The sequence below is a fragment of the Brassica napus genome, chromosome C7 (genome assembly GCF_020379485.1).
Source record: "Brassica napus cultivar Da-Ae chromosome C7, Da-Ae, whole genome shotgun sequence".
In the NCBI taxonomy this organism is placed as follows: Eukaryota; Viridiplantae; Streptophyta; class Magnoliopsida; order Brassicales; family Brassicaceae; genus Brassica; species Brassica napus.
The window spans coordinates 53,411,472-53,424,836 of NC_063450.1; the positions used below are offsets into that span (position 1 = coordinate 53,411,472).

Sequence of the window (13,365 nt, forward strand, 5' to 3'; positions counted from 1 at the left end):
AAAGAAAAACTATTGTGATGCAATGGTTACCTCTTCCATTGGGATGCATAACTAACAATAACAAGATGGTTCTAACTTCTGCGTTATACTCTCGTGTGGCTCCGGGTAGTTGAACATGATATGAGAGCTGAGAGTATAATTGTCTATATATCTGATGTAAATCATTTTGATCATGCAAATATCTCTTTTCTGGTTCTTATTTCCTAACAAATATGAATTTCATTTCATCTATCACGATGACTAGAAAAGATATCTCTACGCATTCACATATATGCTTCATTTTGTCTGTTCTTATAACTAGATCATTTTTATTGAAATAAAAATTAATTTCACTATAAAGGTCAAGTGATTTTTAATAAATCGTTTAGAATGAAATAATACGAGAGCTAACGACAATTTATTTCTTATTCTTATTGTCACTCGCTTTTTAGAAAAATGATTCCTGTGTTTATAAGTACAACATTGTATAATATACCGACAAACACACACCACAAAGTGACACCATGATCTACAAATAGATAAACATGAACCATAGGATACTATACCATCTTCATCAAACTTTTCTACCTTTAAGTTTGATCTATCTTTTCTGGAGAATTATATGTTTTTTCTGCGTGATCGCCAACAGCTAGACAACTAAGATGAAAACAACACATTATCTCGAATATGCATTTTCTTTTATTCTTTTGCCCGAAATTACCTTCATGTAAAATTTAATATATTCCACAAAGCGGTCCAGTGAATCAAGAGTAAAGAGATTATTGAATGATGCAACTACCAAAAACACACAAAACATGAGCCACAAATATCTACCATCAGTTGTTCACTGAACCGCTTCCGATCAATAAAGAAGTGAGTCAGTAGCAACACATACATGTCATAATCTAGCATATGTAATGTGTGTGTGTTGTCTCACTCTCTCTTTTACTCACAATCGCCCACGTCGCCGTTCATGTCTTCAAGATGTGGCGATACGTAACTGATACAAGGACTACTAAACAAATGAAACGTGTGTATGTAATAAAGGACTACTAAACAAAAGTCTCTGCCATTTCTTTGAACTCTTGTATAATAATGAAAAGAACTTGTAGCACTACGCATACACTTATATTTATTAAATGAAACAAGAACGTTACATTTCAAACATCAAATAACATTACAAAGATCCGAATTTCACAAAAGTACTTTTATTCAGATCCTCTAATTAAAAACCTGAAAAGACAACGATGGATCTCATCATTGTGATTATTTTACTACTTTATTAAAAGAAACATAAGATTAACACAAGAATCCAACAACAAACCACACACGACCACCTTTCCTCATGCAGAGAGGTAATCAAACCCGTCTTCATCACAGTAGTAAAAGCCAAGGTTACTGACCGCATCCGAAAGAGAGTTGCTCATAGACAATACCTCCTCGGTCGCTAGATATGGCATGTTATGGAACGAACGGTCAAGACAGGCGGCGACATTACCAAACTCATCAACATCTTCTCCTTCACCACAACCTTTGGTATGCATAACTTCCTCTGCTCGGTGCTTCAACGTCTCAAACATCATCTCAGGCTCATGCTGCATTCCTCTAAGAACATCAGCAGAGGACTGTCCAGGCACGGCTCTAGTCACCGCAAAGCCATGAGGCCCATCACTCTGCAAGACACGCACAACACTCGGCCCACCAAACAAATTATGAACTCCACCAAGCGCCTCCTCGTAAGCCCCTCCAAGAAACATCCCCAAGAAGTACCTCCCACCACCACTCTCCAGCTCATGCAACGGCAAGGTGGACTCGCCGCCTATGAACTTATCAATCTTCCCGTCACTATCACACGTCAAATCCGACAAGACGCCACGTGTCCCGGGCCTCTGGTCGAGCTTATGGATGGGGACTATAGGAAACAGCTGCTCAATCCCCCAAAGATCAGGAACCGAAGTGAAAACAGATAAGTTGATATTGTAAGTCTGAACCGGATCCGACCCGCCGATAGCTTTTAAAACCCATTCGCATAACCCATCAACGGAAGCTAACTGCTCAATGCTCAAAACACCATCTTTAAAGCCTTCAACACATCTCTGCTTCAGCTTGTCAACGTAAAGTAAACACCTTTCTTGATCCCCACGCATCACAGCAGAGTACATCTCCTCGTAATCACCACCTTCGAGCAGGAACTGAATATCATCACGATCAGCTTGATGATTAACCGTTGAGACAGCTTCAAAGATCAACACCGAGTGATGAGAGACGATAGCTCTCCCACTCTCGCTGCATATCACAGGATGCTTCACTGCCCTCCTCTCGCATACAAACCGAACCGACGCTACAACAGCTTCAGCGTACTCCTCGAGGGTATAAGCCACAGAGAGATCACTCTCTCCGGACTTAGACCCGTCGTAGTCAATCCCCAACCCGCCACCGATGTCTATAACCTTCATGTTCGCGCCTAGACGGACAAGCTCACAGTAGAGCTGAGCAGCTTCGGAGACACCATCAGATAGCAACGAAGTAGATGGGATCTGCGAGCCGATGTGGAAATGCAAAAGCTGGAGACAGTCAAGCATACAAGCTTCACGAAGCTTCCTCACCACACGAACTATCTGAGTGGTAGTTAACCCGAACTTCCCCTTCTCACCAGAAGTCGAACCGAAGTGACCAGAGTGTTTAGTCCTCAGCTTGGCTCGTAAACCAATCACAGGCCTCACGTTCATCTTGTGGCTAAGGTCGATAACAAGATCGAGCTCCTCTTCTTGCTCCAACACAATCACAGTCTTCAACGCTAGCTTCCTCCCAAGCAAAGCTAACGAGACATACTCAGCGTCTTTGAAGCCGTTACATATAAGGAAGGCTTCGTTGTTACCTTTACATAAACAACTCATAGCGAGGAGGATCTCCGGTTTAGAGCCAGCTTCTAAACCGAACCGGAATTGAGATCCGAATCTCACAATGTCCTCTACGACGAACCGGTCTTGATTGCATTTCACGGGGTACACTCCTTGGTAATGAGACTCGTACCCTTGGCTCTGTACCGCGAAATCGAACGCGGACTGGAGACACTCGAGGCGGTTTTTAAGCACGTCGGGGAACCGGACGATAACCGGGAGCTGTAATCCCAAACCGCCGGTTTGTTTCGGATCCGTTACTTTCGTGACGAGTTTCAACAGATCGATGTCTTGGTGAGGGAGAGTGTTGGAGCCGTGAGGACGAACGGAGATGTTGCCGGAGGAGTTGGCGGAGAAGTAAGGAGCTCCCCATCCGTCGATGCGGTAGAGAGAGGAGGAGAGAGAGGGGCTCCACGTGTCGACGGCGGCGGAAGGTTGTGGTGACGGTGGGATGAACACGTCGGCGGCGTAGCTGTCGACGCAAGCTAAAGCAGGCATCTTTCTTCAACACTCTGTTTTTTTTTTCTTCGACACTCTGTTTTTGACGAATATAAGGAAAGGTTTGATTTTTTTTTGTTTATTACCAGATGTTGTGAAGGTAAGGGGTTTGAAAACCGCCGAGGCCGGAGCCTCGGCTACCCCCTCAGGAGAAGGCAGAAGATGTATCTGTCGCCGCCGTGAAACCCACCTCGAGCAGCCCGACCTGATCCGAGAATCTCCACGGTGAATGTTTCAGAAGAAAGGTGGAGACTTTAAATTGAGAAAGAGATTTTTTTACGAATTTGAGAAACAACAGATTCTATTCCCCGACCATGCAGAGAGAGAGATAATTGATTTATATGGAGAGAAGGGGGACGAGAATGTGAAGTTTCTCGGGGAAAATGCAAAGAGAAACAGAGCGGAAAGTGAGGGAGAAGGGTGTGAGATTGATGAAGGGGAAGTGGTATTGTTTATATAGGAGGAGAAGCCTAGTCGGGAGCAGGTGATGACTGAGGTAAGTTGGATTCGGCCCATGGGGCCCATTTCTCTTTTTCTCTTTTTCGCCTTTTTTTTTTTTTTTTACTTTTTCACTAAATAAAGAAACTGCAAAAAAAATCTTACCTTAGGTTTTAGTTTCCCTACGCGACTCTGAGACTACGTCAGTGATTATTCAGGTGCTGTTTTTACATATTAACCCAATGGTGTTTTGCGTTCAGAAAAAAAAAAAAAACCAATCGTGTTTTTCTAAGTATATTTAGATAAAATTTTCGATTTGATCGTATATCTTGCTGGTCTACACAATTGTTACGGTTATGCCATTCCGTGGAATGAACTTCACGTATCAATTGTAAAAAAAGAGTAAAACAACCGTACAAATATATTTATTTACATATTGATTGTTTCTTCTCCATTGGTCCAAGTTTGTGAACTCCATTGGTCCAAGTTTTTATTCACATTGCATGTACCACACAATTCCTTGGATTATGTGTTCCTTTTGAACATTTTGCATTGATAACCAAATTAATATATTCATACAAAATTCAAAATACGTTTCAAGGTTTTTTGTGACAATGTTAGGAATAAATCGAGAAGATTCATTATATCTACGATCATTTTAATAAAACTTTTTTAAATCTATTATATTAAATAAGAAGGATCATAGAGTAACGTTTAGTAGAATTTTAATGTGAAAGATTTTGGATACAGTTTTGGAGAATGTCTAGAAGACAATAACAACTATAATCTTATAATGATCTTGGACGACTATTACTGGACAACAGGTGGAAGTGAAAATAAATTTCTTTCGATTATTTGAATAACATCTTTTTTTGTTTAATAACATCTGATTTTAATTTACAAATCATCTTTATTCACTTTTAAAATTAATAATCTTTCTTGCAGCTCACTTTGTGCTCGTACATTGAAAATGTTTTTTTTTGGTAAAAGCTTATGTTAGATTGATAAAGTCTTTACGATTTTTTTTCTGTCACTAGTCTTTATTAAAATAACTAAATTGGTAAAAGCAACGTGTGTTTTATAAATTAGAACTCGCAATGAGATTGGATCCGACCGTTGTGTCTTTGCTTTGTGGTGTAGGTAACACTCTGACACATAGCAAATAATTGGTATAGGGGTGCATATATTTTTACATTTTTCTAACAAATTATATTCGTACGTAATAGTGTTTATTTAAAAAAATACAAAACAGGTATTTATTTATCGCTTCATAAAAGTTTCCATGTTATCAATGATACAGTTCCTATAAAGAAAGATTAGAAATAAATAGACAATATAATTGACCAAAGAAAAACAATTTCAAATTTATGGAACAAGGTTCCCTTTTGGCACGGCCACTCAGTTACGAGTCGCCGCGTGGTGGTCTTACGTGGGGGAGTAGCTGTGTTATGAAGTTTCCTCTTTGCTAACGGACCATGCTTTATTTGGAAGCATGTAAATAAATTTGTCAGCAGTATAATAATATAATAGTCTTCGTCCAATCGATTTATTTTGGTGTTGAGTGGACATTTTATTCTCTAAGAAAAATAAAAATTAGGTTTTTATCTGAAATTAAGAAAATGTTTCTTTAAAGATAAAAACCTTATCTTAAGAACCCCAGGTTAATCCTGCTTTTACATCGCCAATTCTTCTTCTTCTTTTTTTAACAAAAGTCACCAATTCAATATATAAATTTTCTTGAAATTACTATGAAAAAATATTTTTTTTCTTATCACTCAAAATTATCTTTTTAAAATTTCAATATGCTTTATACTTTCAGCTAAATATTAATTGTAAAATACAATGATCTGAAATGCTACTACTAAAATAGATATAATGAAAATATAAATGCATATTAATCACTCATTTTCAAAATATAAGTGAAATGTGTTTAAGTGATATTTTTTAATGAAACAGATGGAGTATCTAGAATAATCAAATGACTGAATGAGATTTCTGCTGTGTTTTCAAGGAGTGAGTTGTGTGTTTTTTATTTGCGCAACTTTAATTGTTTAGTTGTCGCAGTGAATCTGGTGTAATGATTCAAATTTACATTTAATTTAGCGAATGCTGTCAAGAGACTAATAAGTAACGGGACATTGATGTATCGCAGTGGGCGGATGAATGCTATTAAATTTTCTGATTTTCTAATTAAAGTCATCCCATTCCTTATAATTGTGTATTACTTCAATGCTCTTCAACCTCCTCTTTCTAAAGTGTTTGTAATTGTATCGTATTTTTTTGTATATCCACGTGAATAATTTTGCAAACGCAAAAACACTATATATACAACATATCTGAAGTATGAACCAAATATTAAAACCATAATACTTTTCTGTTTTATCATGAGCAACTACGAGCAGATGAGCATCTGAATCTGAATTTGAGCAACTTACACTTGGAATATGCAGTAGAACGAGGAAAAGGAAACGCGTTAACGGCCGCTTACTGAACGCGGACGCCACACGTACACCACTAACTCTTGTGGCTATCGTAAATAGTGCTCTTTCAATTCATCTTTCATACCACTATTCTATTTCAAAAATATTCGCGTTATCCTCAATTTAATGATATTCGTAATGAGTCATATACATTATACTGTATAATCTTTAAAGTGTGGTAGTACATCCCAATATCCCATCGGCCATCGTACGAAAGATATAGCTCTTAATTACGTGACGTGTGATTTGGAGATTCATTGTCATGTGGTTGTGATGGTCATATTAAGGCTACGCAAAAGACTTTGATACTCTCGATACTGCATTCTAATGTGCCGTGTCCAACCCGGCTAACTAAATCCAGCCTTCTTGTTTTATGTTTACCCTATTTATTCTATTTATCTTATCATATATGAATTCATCTGAAGTTTCTGAACAACTTTTCTTTTTGAAAGGTTCTAACCAGGTATGGTATCAACAAAACTATTTAATTTCATGCCATACACAAACAACATTTGAAGCGGATTGTGTTGGTAATGTAAATCGTCCGGTGTACATAACTCCAATTTTAATTACTACTATATGGTAATACCTAAAGGCGTTTTGGATCAATAACGGACAACCTTTTTATATGTTCGAAGTTCAAACCATTTGTAGTTTCTATCGTTTTACATTTGGAGGGGGGGGGGGGGGGGGGGGGGGGGAGGGGGGGGGTTTAATTAATCATATCGTTACTTTATAGAAATGTTTTTAGGATTAGTATATATTCAAAACCTATAGAATCGATGAGAAAATTTAGTCCACTTCTATATTAAGTGAACAAATCATTCTATGAAAATATATTTTTCTTTTCTTTTCTTTTTTTTTTGTTTTGCGCACCGAAAATATGTTTTCCTAACCTTAGTTTATGTTCAATGCTTTGGTATTTATCAAATATGACAGTCGTCGGCGTATTTGATTTTCTCGTCCATAGATTTGACTCATTTTCAATTTTTCACGCATAAGGGATTCGCTGCACAATCACGTAAAAGACCACTCATCTCAAATTTGTTTGGCTAAACAAACAAAATGCAATAGAGAACCAAAACAAAATAGCAATTAATAAGGTGGCCTTTAAAAATACAAAGTAATTAGCCACCTTAAAATCAGAAACTTTTGACCTTTTGAAGGAGGTCTATTTGATACTATATTACTTTAACGAAGTGATGTAGAAAACCTAATTTTTCTCTCTCTGGTAACGTAGAAAACCTAATTTTTCTCTCTCTGCTAACGTAGAAAACCTAATTTTTATAGATTACTCTTACAAAGTGATGTAGAAAAAGCTTAGTGGTTTTATCACTACTAAAGAGAAGTAGTGTGTTGTTAGTTTCTTAATGTCTTATTTATCTTATTAGGAATTAGTGAATTACCACAGGCTCTTATCCGAGCAATTAAGAGAAGAGACCATGTGGTAAACCTCTAGAAATATGTTAGGATGTAAAACAATATATTCAGATTCAAACATAGCACTGATATTAAGGAGCACATCACATGGTCTAAGAGAATTCCATCAGATTATAAAGTTATCTAAGACAATTCTTTTTCATAAGGGCTTATTTGTGGGGATAACCATACAAAAAAATTAGATTTGTAGTAAAAAGGTAGAAAGAGATAGGAGAGAAGGTGGAGTTTTGGTTATTTAGTGAATTATAAATTTTTTGTGTGGGTCATTTGGCTTCATTTCCCTTTTCATAATATATTCATAAGACAACAAATATGGATTTTCATAGTCTAAGGGAGGATCCAAAAGGCGAAGTCTTGGTTTGTGGCCCTGAATTAAATGGCTACTACCATCTCTTCAACCATATATTTAAACAACTAAACACGTTTATGCGTAATTAGAAAATAGCTGTGAAAGTTTACAATTCTAGAAAGATTTATATCACATGAGAAAACTTCCATCTTAAACCAACTACTGGAAATCGTCGTCATAGTCTTTTAAGTAACACATGAATAAAAGTGGGAAAATATTATTTGAAAACTATTACTAGTATTACTTTAAAAGTTTATCACTTGGTACATATTGTCATATTGATTTAAGCTTTTTGGTCTGAAGGATAAACTCATTACGTTTAAGGTGCTATTTGAAATTGAGTGGTACAAGATTTGGAGTGGTAACAATATAATATGTTTAATTAGTGGTGTGACCTAACAATAAAGGTTGCAGCCTTGATAAATTTTCACTCGCGTAAAATGATATGTTATACTTTTGTGTAAAAGAAAACGATAAAGAAATCAAAACTATGTCAAAAGCTTAACTTCTCTTTCATCTTCGGTCACAAAAACTTTTAGCATAAATGAATGTTCATTGTATAGAAACTATAAATAAAATCAAAGTCAAATGGAACTTCTTCAAAGAAAACACAACAGCAAAGTTGATAAACAAACACCAGGGAAAAGCAATCAGAGACTCGTCAGGGTTTCAGAAAGCAAACTTCTTTACAAATAAATGTATTTAACTTCCCCAGGACAATACAAGAATACAAAAAACATACCAAGCTCCATCAGAGCTCTTTATTACAGAACCAAATAATAAAGATCCCTACATCGGAGAGCAACCACCGAGAGAGAAATGGGAGAGCGTCCAATAATTTTTTTAGTTTCCCAATGATACATACTAAAGAACGATATAACAAAACACACACAGAAAATAAAGTACCTTCGGGGGAAAATCTTGTGGGGTTACATTCTCATTCAGCTCTAGACTGGCCAGCTCTTGAGGAGAGGATGATTCCAACAATAAGCCCGTAAAGAGCAAGCGCTTCTGCGAAGATAAGGATAAGAATCATCCCGACAAAGAGCTTAGGCTGCTGAGCATTTGCCCTGAAACATAATATTGCAAATGAACAAGTCAAACACCAATGTTGCATACACATTCATTTGTAAAGTTTTGTAGAGAATGACAAACCTGACACCGGCATCACCGACAATACCAATGGCCATACCAGCAGAAAGACCAGCAAGACCACAAGCAAGACCGGAGGAGAGGTGAGCGTATCCATCAAAGAGGTAGTAAGACTTGGCCTTGGGGTTAATCCCGGTACTGATGATAACAGCAATAATCAAACCGTAAATACCCAACACACCAGCCATAACAACGGGGACAATGGACTTCATCACCAGCTCGGGCCTCATGACTCCCATGGACGCCACACCAACACCACTCTTTGCGGTTCCATAAGCAGCTCCCATACCTATTAACATAATGTCAAAATATAAAACAATTCTCATAAGATCCCACAAGATTAGCCTTAACTATAGTTTCCTTCCTATACTCAATTAAAGAACACAACAAAATTGAATCTCATCTCATCTCATCTCAGATTTACAACAGGTCAAACGCTAATCAAGATCCAATAGCTACTCGATGAAGCACACGCTGGGTTCCAAATTTCAAGGAATGCACAACAAAATCGAAATGAATCTCTTCGCAGATCTTCAGCTAGATAAGAATTCGGATCCAAGGTCAAATGCAAAACATATCTAACAAAATCACACATTCATATGTTTACGGATGCAGATCGAACCTAAAGATTCCAGAAAGACGATCACGAACAACGATGCAGATCAAAACAATGCGAGTAGGGAAAAAAAGGAATTACAGGAGAAGACGAGTGCGGCTGCAGCGCCGAGGAAGCCGAAGAAGGGAGCTGTTTCATCGCCGCTGAAGGTAGACATGTCGAAGCTTGCGATTTGGATCTGAGGATGAGATCAGGACGATGATTGAAATCTGGCGAGGAGAGAGAGAGAGAGAGAGAGAGAGAGATGTGGAATTGGATATATCGCTCTGATTTTTTATTTATTTATTTATTTATTATTGTTTTGTTTTTTTTCTCAGATGAGTGGAAGGGAACAACGTGCAGCTTGATCTTTCACAGAGAGACGACCACGTCACTCTGGGCCTGGGCCTGGGCCTAATTGTGATTCACTTAAACCCACTTTTAAATATCTCAACATTTTCCAATCCGGTTTACATTGCGTTTGGTTTAGTTTTGGTACGACTTTGAATTTCTTGAAAGAAATTCAAATCGGTCTAAAACTTCTACTAGCAGAACAAGAAAGACGCACATTACAGCAGAAGCAGAGACAATGGCTTATGACCACATTGTTACACTCTTTAATCCAAAAATGCAATAAGATTAACATTTCGTTTGAGAGATGCGAGTCATGTACCAAATAAACTTTCAGGATCCTTACTGAGGAAGGAGCCATGTGAGCTAAACTGTCATTGGTACTCACTCATCTTCTTTGATTCTCAGTTCCGTGCCATCAACATCTTCGTTATACTCTTGTCTAAACTTCACACAAAATATGAACTCTGTTACATGATCTCTCCTAGATGAGTTGAACATATTATGACTGAAACCGAGTGTTAACAGAGTAATATGCACTCGTGTTTGGTGCTAAAACTTGCTTCAGACCATTTACTTTACATAGATGATGTCGTCGTCGGGGTCATCCTCTCCCCAATCTTGATCATCCTCTGGTGAATCAGATGTTTCTGACCCTCCTTCGCTTCCTTTCTCAGCTTTTATTTTGTCTAGTATTGCTATCACCTGAAACAATCTCCAGTTTGAGTCTCTTGAGATGGTTATTAAACGAATATTAGACAAAACATGAGACAGTTACTTGACTGACTAGTAACAACTAGCAACCAAAACATGAGAGCTTCTTCCTTTACTAATAATGGAAGATATATGAGAAAGCTTACCCTGCTTCCTCTTTCCATGGATTCATCCTCAATAAACCTGACCTCAGGCGTCAATCTCAACTTCATTCTCTTCCCGAGCTCACTCCTAACGTATTTAGCTTTCGATTTCAAGCCCGCAATTGCAACGTCTTTCCCTCTATCATCTCCAAACACGGATACATATACTTTCACAATCTACAAAACCCAAAAACAAACCATTTCATCCTTTAACATCTCTCTAAGTAACATCCCACATGCACAACTTGCAACAACAAACCGTGACCATGAATCACAAACACACATCATATGAATCAGCTTATGTCAACAACTAATTGGTCCGTAATCAAAAGGGCATAAAGTTCTGGAATCAAATATTTCGAAAGACGCTAACTTTCTACCTCACCCACATGAATTATATTATTACCTGCAAATCATTGGAGACCTCGACATCGCTGATAGTGGTGAGAGAAGAGAGGTAGCGGTCGGCTCCAAGTGCAGCTTCGGGCAGCACGGCGTGTTGCAATACAGTGTCTGTTAGAAGCATATCTGAAAGCTCCCTCATTATCTGTTTAGCCACCATCTTAACTCGTCTCGGGTTCGCCATACACTTTACGCTCCTCCGGCGCACGGAGAGGTTCGTACGGAGGTTAACCGGAGCCATTGATTGCGGGAAGTGGAAAGCCTGCGTCTTGGAATGAACGGCGGAGATTGGCGGGTGGAGAGGGAAGAGTAAGTGAGATTGGTGGGCGTGGTGGAGCACGTTAGTCATCGCCACAGTGATTCCTCTGTTCTTGAGGGTAAAGAAGAAAGTACCTAAACAAAGAACACTATCCAGTATAGGGTATAGTTGTAATTTACAACAATTGACGTGGAAGAGTTTGATCCACATAAACCGAATATAACCGAAATTAAACCGAACCGAATTTAAACCAGATTGTTGAATATATTTAAGCAAAAGACCTTTGAAAGATGTATCAGACAATTACAACTCCTTGTCAATCCCAGACTCACAATAATAATGCAGCAATAAGGTCAAAAAATTCAACAAGATTTTCGTCATCATACACTCCATTAGTACCCAAAATTATATCACATGCGCATCGAACCCAACCATCTTCAATATTGTTAATCCCACCAACAAGACCATCATCAATAAACTATCCTCCTCTTCTCTTTACTTTATCCTCTTTACTTTATCCTTTGTGGGCTTCACAGGATAATACCGGTGAAGCACGCATAGTAGAAACTTCTAGAATCAATTCCCAAATGTTTTTTTTTCAGCATCCAATGTAATCCCTAACGTCATCAACACTCATCATATTCGATATCAGTTCCTCAGAGCTCGGCGTGTCTATGCTGTAGTCGTGAGTAATAATGACAGCTTGCTTTTCAACTTTTAATGAGCTAATAAACTTATAAAACAGTTAATAAGACATCTTTCGAAAGATATACAACATGCATGAATCAGATATCTGAAAAATTGGGTTGCTTATCTAATCATTCAAATTTTTTGATTTAATATAATGCAGAGTTTATCAAACAAAATTGTTTCAAAGGAGATCATTGCGATCATGATTCAAACAATGCAAAATTGAATAAATCAAAATTAGAACTTTGTAAACTGAATTTGTCTGAAAAACAAGCTTGATGATGTTGATCTCGAATGTAGTAAGCGTTTGGTTTTTGTGATTTGAAATAGCATTAATTTAGTTTTAATAATGTGAATAGTCATACATAAGTATGAAGATGGACTTTCAGAGCCTGTGATTAGTCATACTTTAATTTGCATGAAATAGTAAAGATTTTACATCATGAGGAAGGAAACACTTTAAGAAAAAAGAAAAATAATATGAAAGCTTAGGTTATAAAGAAATTTTCAATCTTTCATCTAAGACTTGTTTTATTGTTGCTAGGTTTATATTTTAGAGTATATACAATTGTTAAGTGTTTTAGATGATTTCCGCAACCAATTTTTCTAAAGCATCATTTTTCTTTCAATCATGCTATATCAAAAGAAACTAAACTACATTTATTCATTTTTCTTATTTTTGCTTGTAAAATTCAAGATATTTAAAACATTTACATTTTGACTTTAGAAGATATATGATTAAATCATTAAATTTTATCAAATCTCCAATAAAATTCTACATAAAAATAAAATAATCAGTCATAATAAAAGAATATAAAATTTAAATATTTACAACGTAATTTACAATAAACATCTAAATCTACAACTCTTTTCACTTAATACATTAGTTTGACAGAAAAGCATATGACAATTAGAGTTTGATTATGTTTTCTTTGTATAGTGTGACTAATTTCATTCTACAATTAAAATATCTAA

General features: G+C 36.9%; 3 protein-coding genes across 3 annotated transcripts; all 3 read right to left on the reverse strand.

Annotated features, from left to right (window-relative positions):
• Positions 1–1,075: 1,075 nt before the first annotated feature.
• LOC111207913 (arginine decarboxylase 2) lies at positions 1,076–3,812 on the reverse strand. The gene has a single exon (XM_022706483.2). It carries the CDS (start codon positions 3,375–3,377, stop codon positions 1,323–1,325), a length of 2,055 nt encoding a protein of 684 aa, XP_022562204.1. The 5' UTR covers positions 3,378–3,812; the 3' UTR covers positions 1,076–1,322.
• Positions 3,813–8,751: 4,939 nt separating this feature from the next.
• Positions 8,752–10,174, reverse strand: LOC106428781 (V-type proton ATPase subunit c1). Its single transcript, XM_013869533.3, has 3 exons — positions 9,934–10,174; positions 9,240–9,525; positions 8,752–9,154 (listed from the first exon to the last, which is right to left on the reverse strand). The coding sequence occupies exons 1-3, from the start codon at positions 10,007–10,009 to the stop codon at positions 9,022–9,024; spliced, it is 495 nt and encodes a 164-aa protein (XP_013724987.1). The 5' UTR covers positions 10,010–10,174; the 3' UTR covers positions 8,752–9,021.
• A 185-nt stretch (positions 10,175–10,359) lies between these two features.
• Positions 10,360–11,845, reverse strand: LOC111207806 (probable ribosome-binding factor A, chloroplastic). Its single transcript, XM_022706178.2, has 3 exons — positions 11,446–11,845; positions 11,043–11,216; positions 10,360–10,887 (listed from the first exon to the last, which is right to left on the reverse strand). Exons 1-3 carry the CDS (start codon positions 11,788–11,790, stop codon positions 10,756–10,758), a joined length of 651 nt encoding a protein of 216 aa, XP_022561899.1. The 5' UTR covers positions 11,791–11,845; the 3' UTR covers positions 10,360–10,755.
• Between the last annotated feature and the right edge of the window lie 1,520 nt (positions 11,846–13,365).

What these genes read in the sequence shown, in the direction of transcription:
- LOC106428781 (XM_013869533.3), bottom strand. Translation starts at nt 10,009, where the DNA reads ATGTCTACCTTCAGCGGCGATGAAACAGCTCCCTTCTTCGGCTTCCTC. An exon ending in AGCCGCACTCGTCTTCTCCT is followed by an intron (nt 9,526 to 9,933) that starts GTAATTCCTTTT and finishes TTATGTTAATAG; the next exon opens with GTATGGGAGCTGCTTATGGA. An exon ending in GTCGGTGATGCCGGTGTCAG is followed by an intron (nt 9,155 to 9,239) that starts GTTTGTCATTCT and finishes ATTATGTTTCAG; the next exon opens with GGCAAATGCTCAGCAGCCTA.
- LOC111207913 (XM_022706483.2), bottom strand. Translation starts at nt 3,377, where the DNA reads ATGCCTGCTTTAGCTTGCGTCGACAGCTACGCCGCCGACGTGTTCATC.
- LOC111207806 (XM_022706178.2), bottom strand. Translation starts at nt 11,790, where the DNA reads ATGACTAACGTGCTCCACCACGCCCACCAATCTCACTTACTCTTCCCT. An exon ending in AGGTCTCCAATGATTTGCAG is followed by an intron (nt 11,217 to 11,445) that starts GTAATAATATAA and finishes TGGGTTTTGTAG; the next exon opens with ATTGTGAAAGTATATGTATC. An exon ending in CCATGGAAAGAGGAAGCAGG is followed by an intron (nt 10,888 to 11,042) that starts GTAAGCTTTCTC and finishes AGATTGTTTCAG; the next exon opens with GTGATAGCAATACTAGACAA.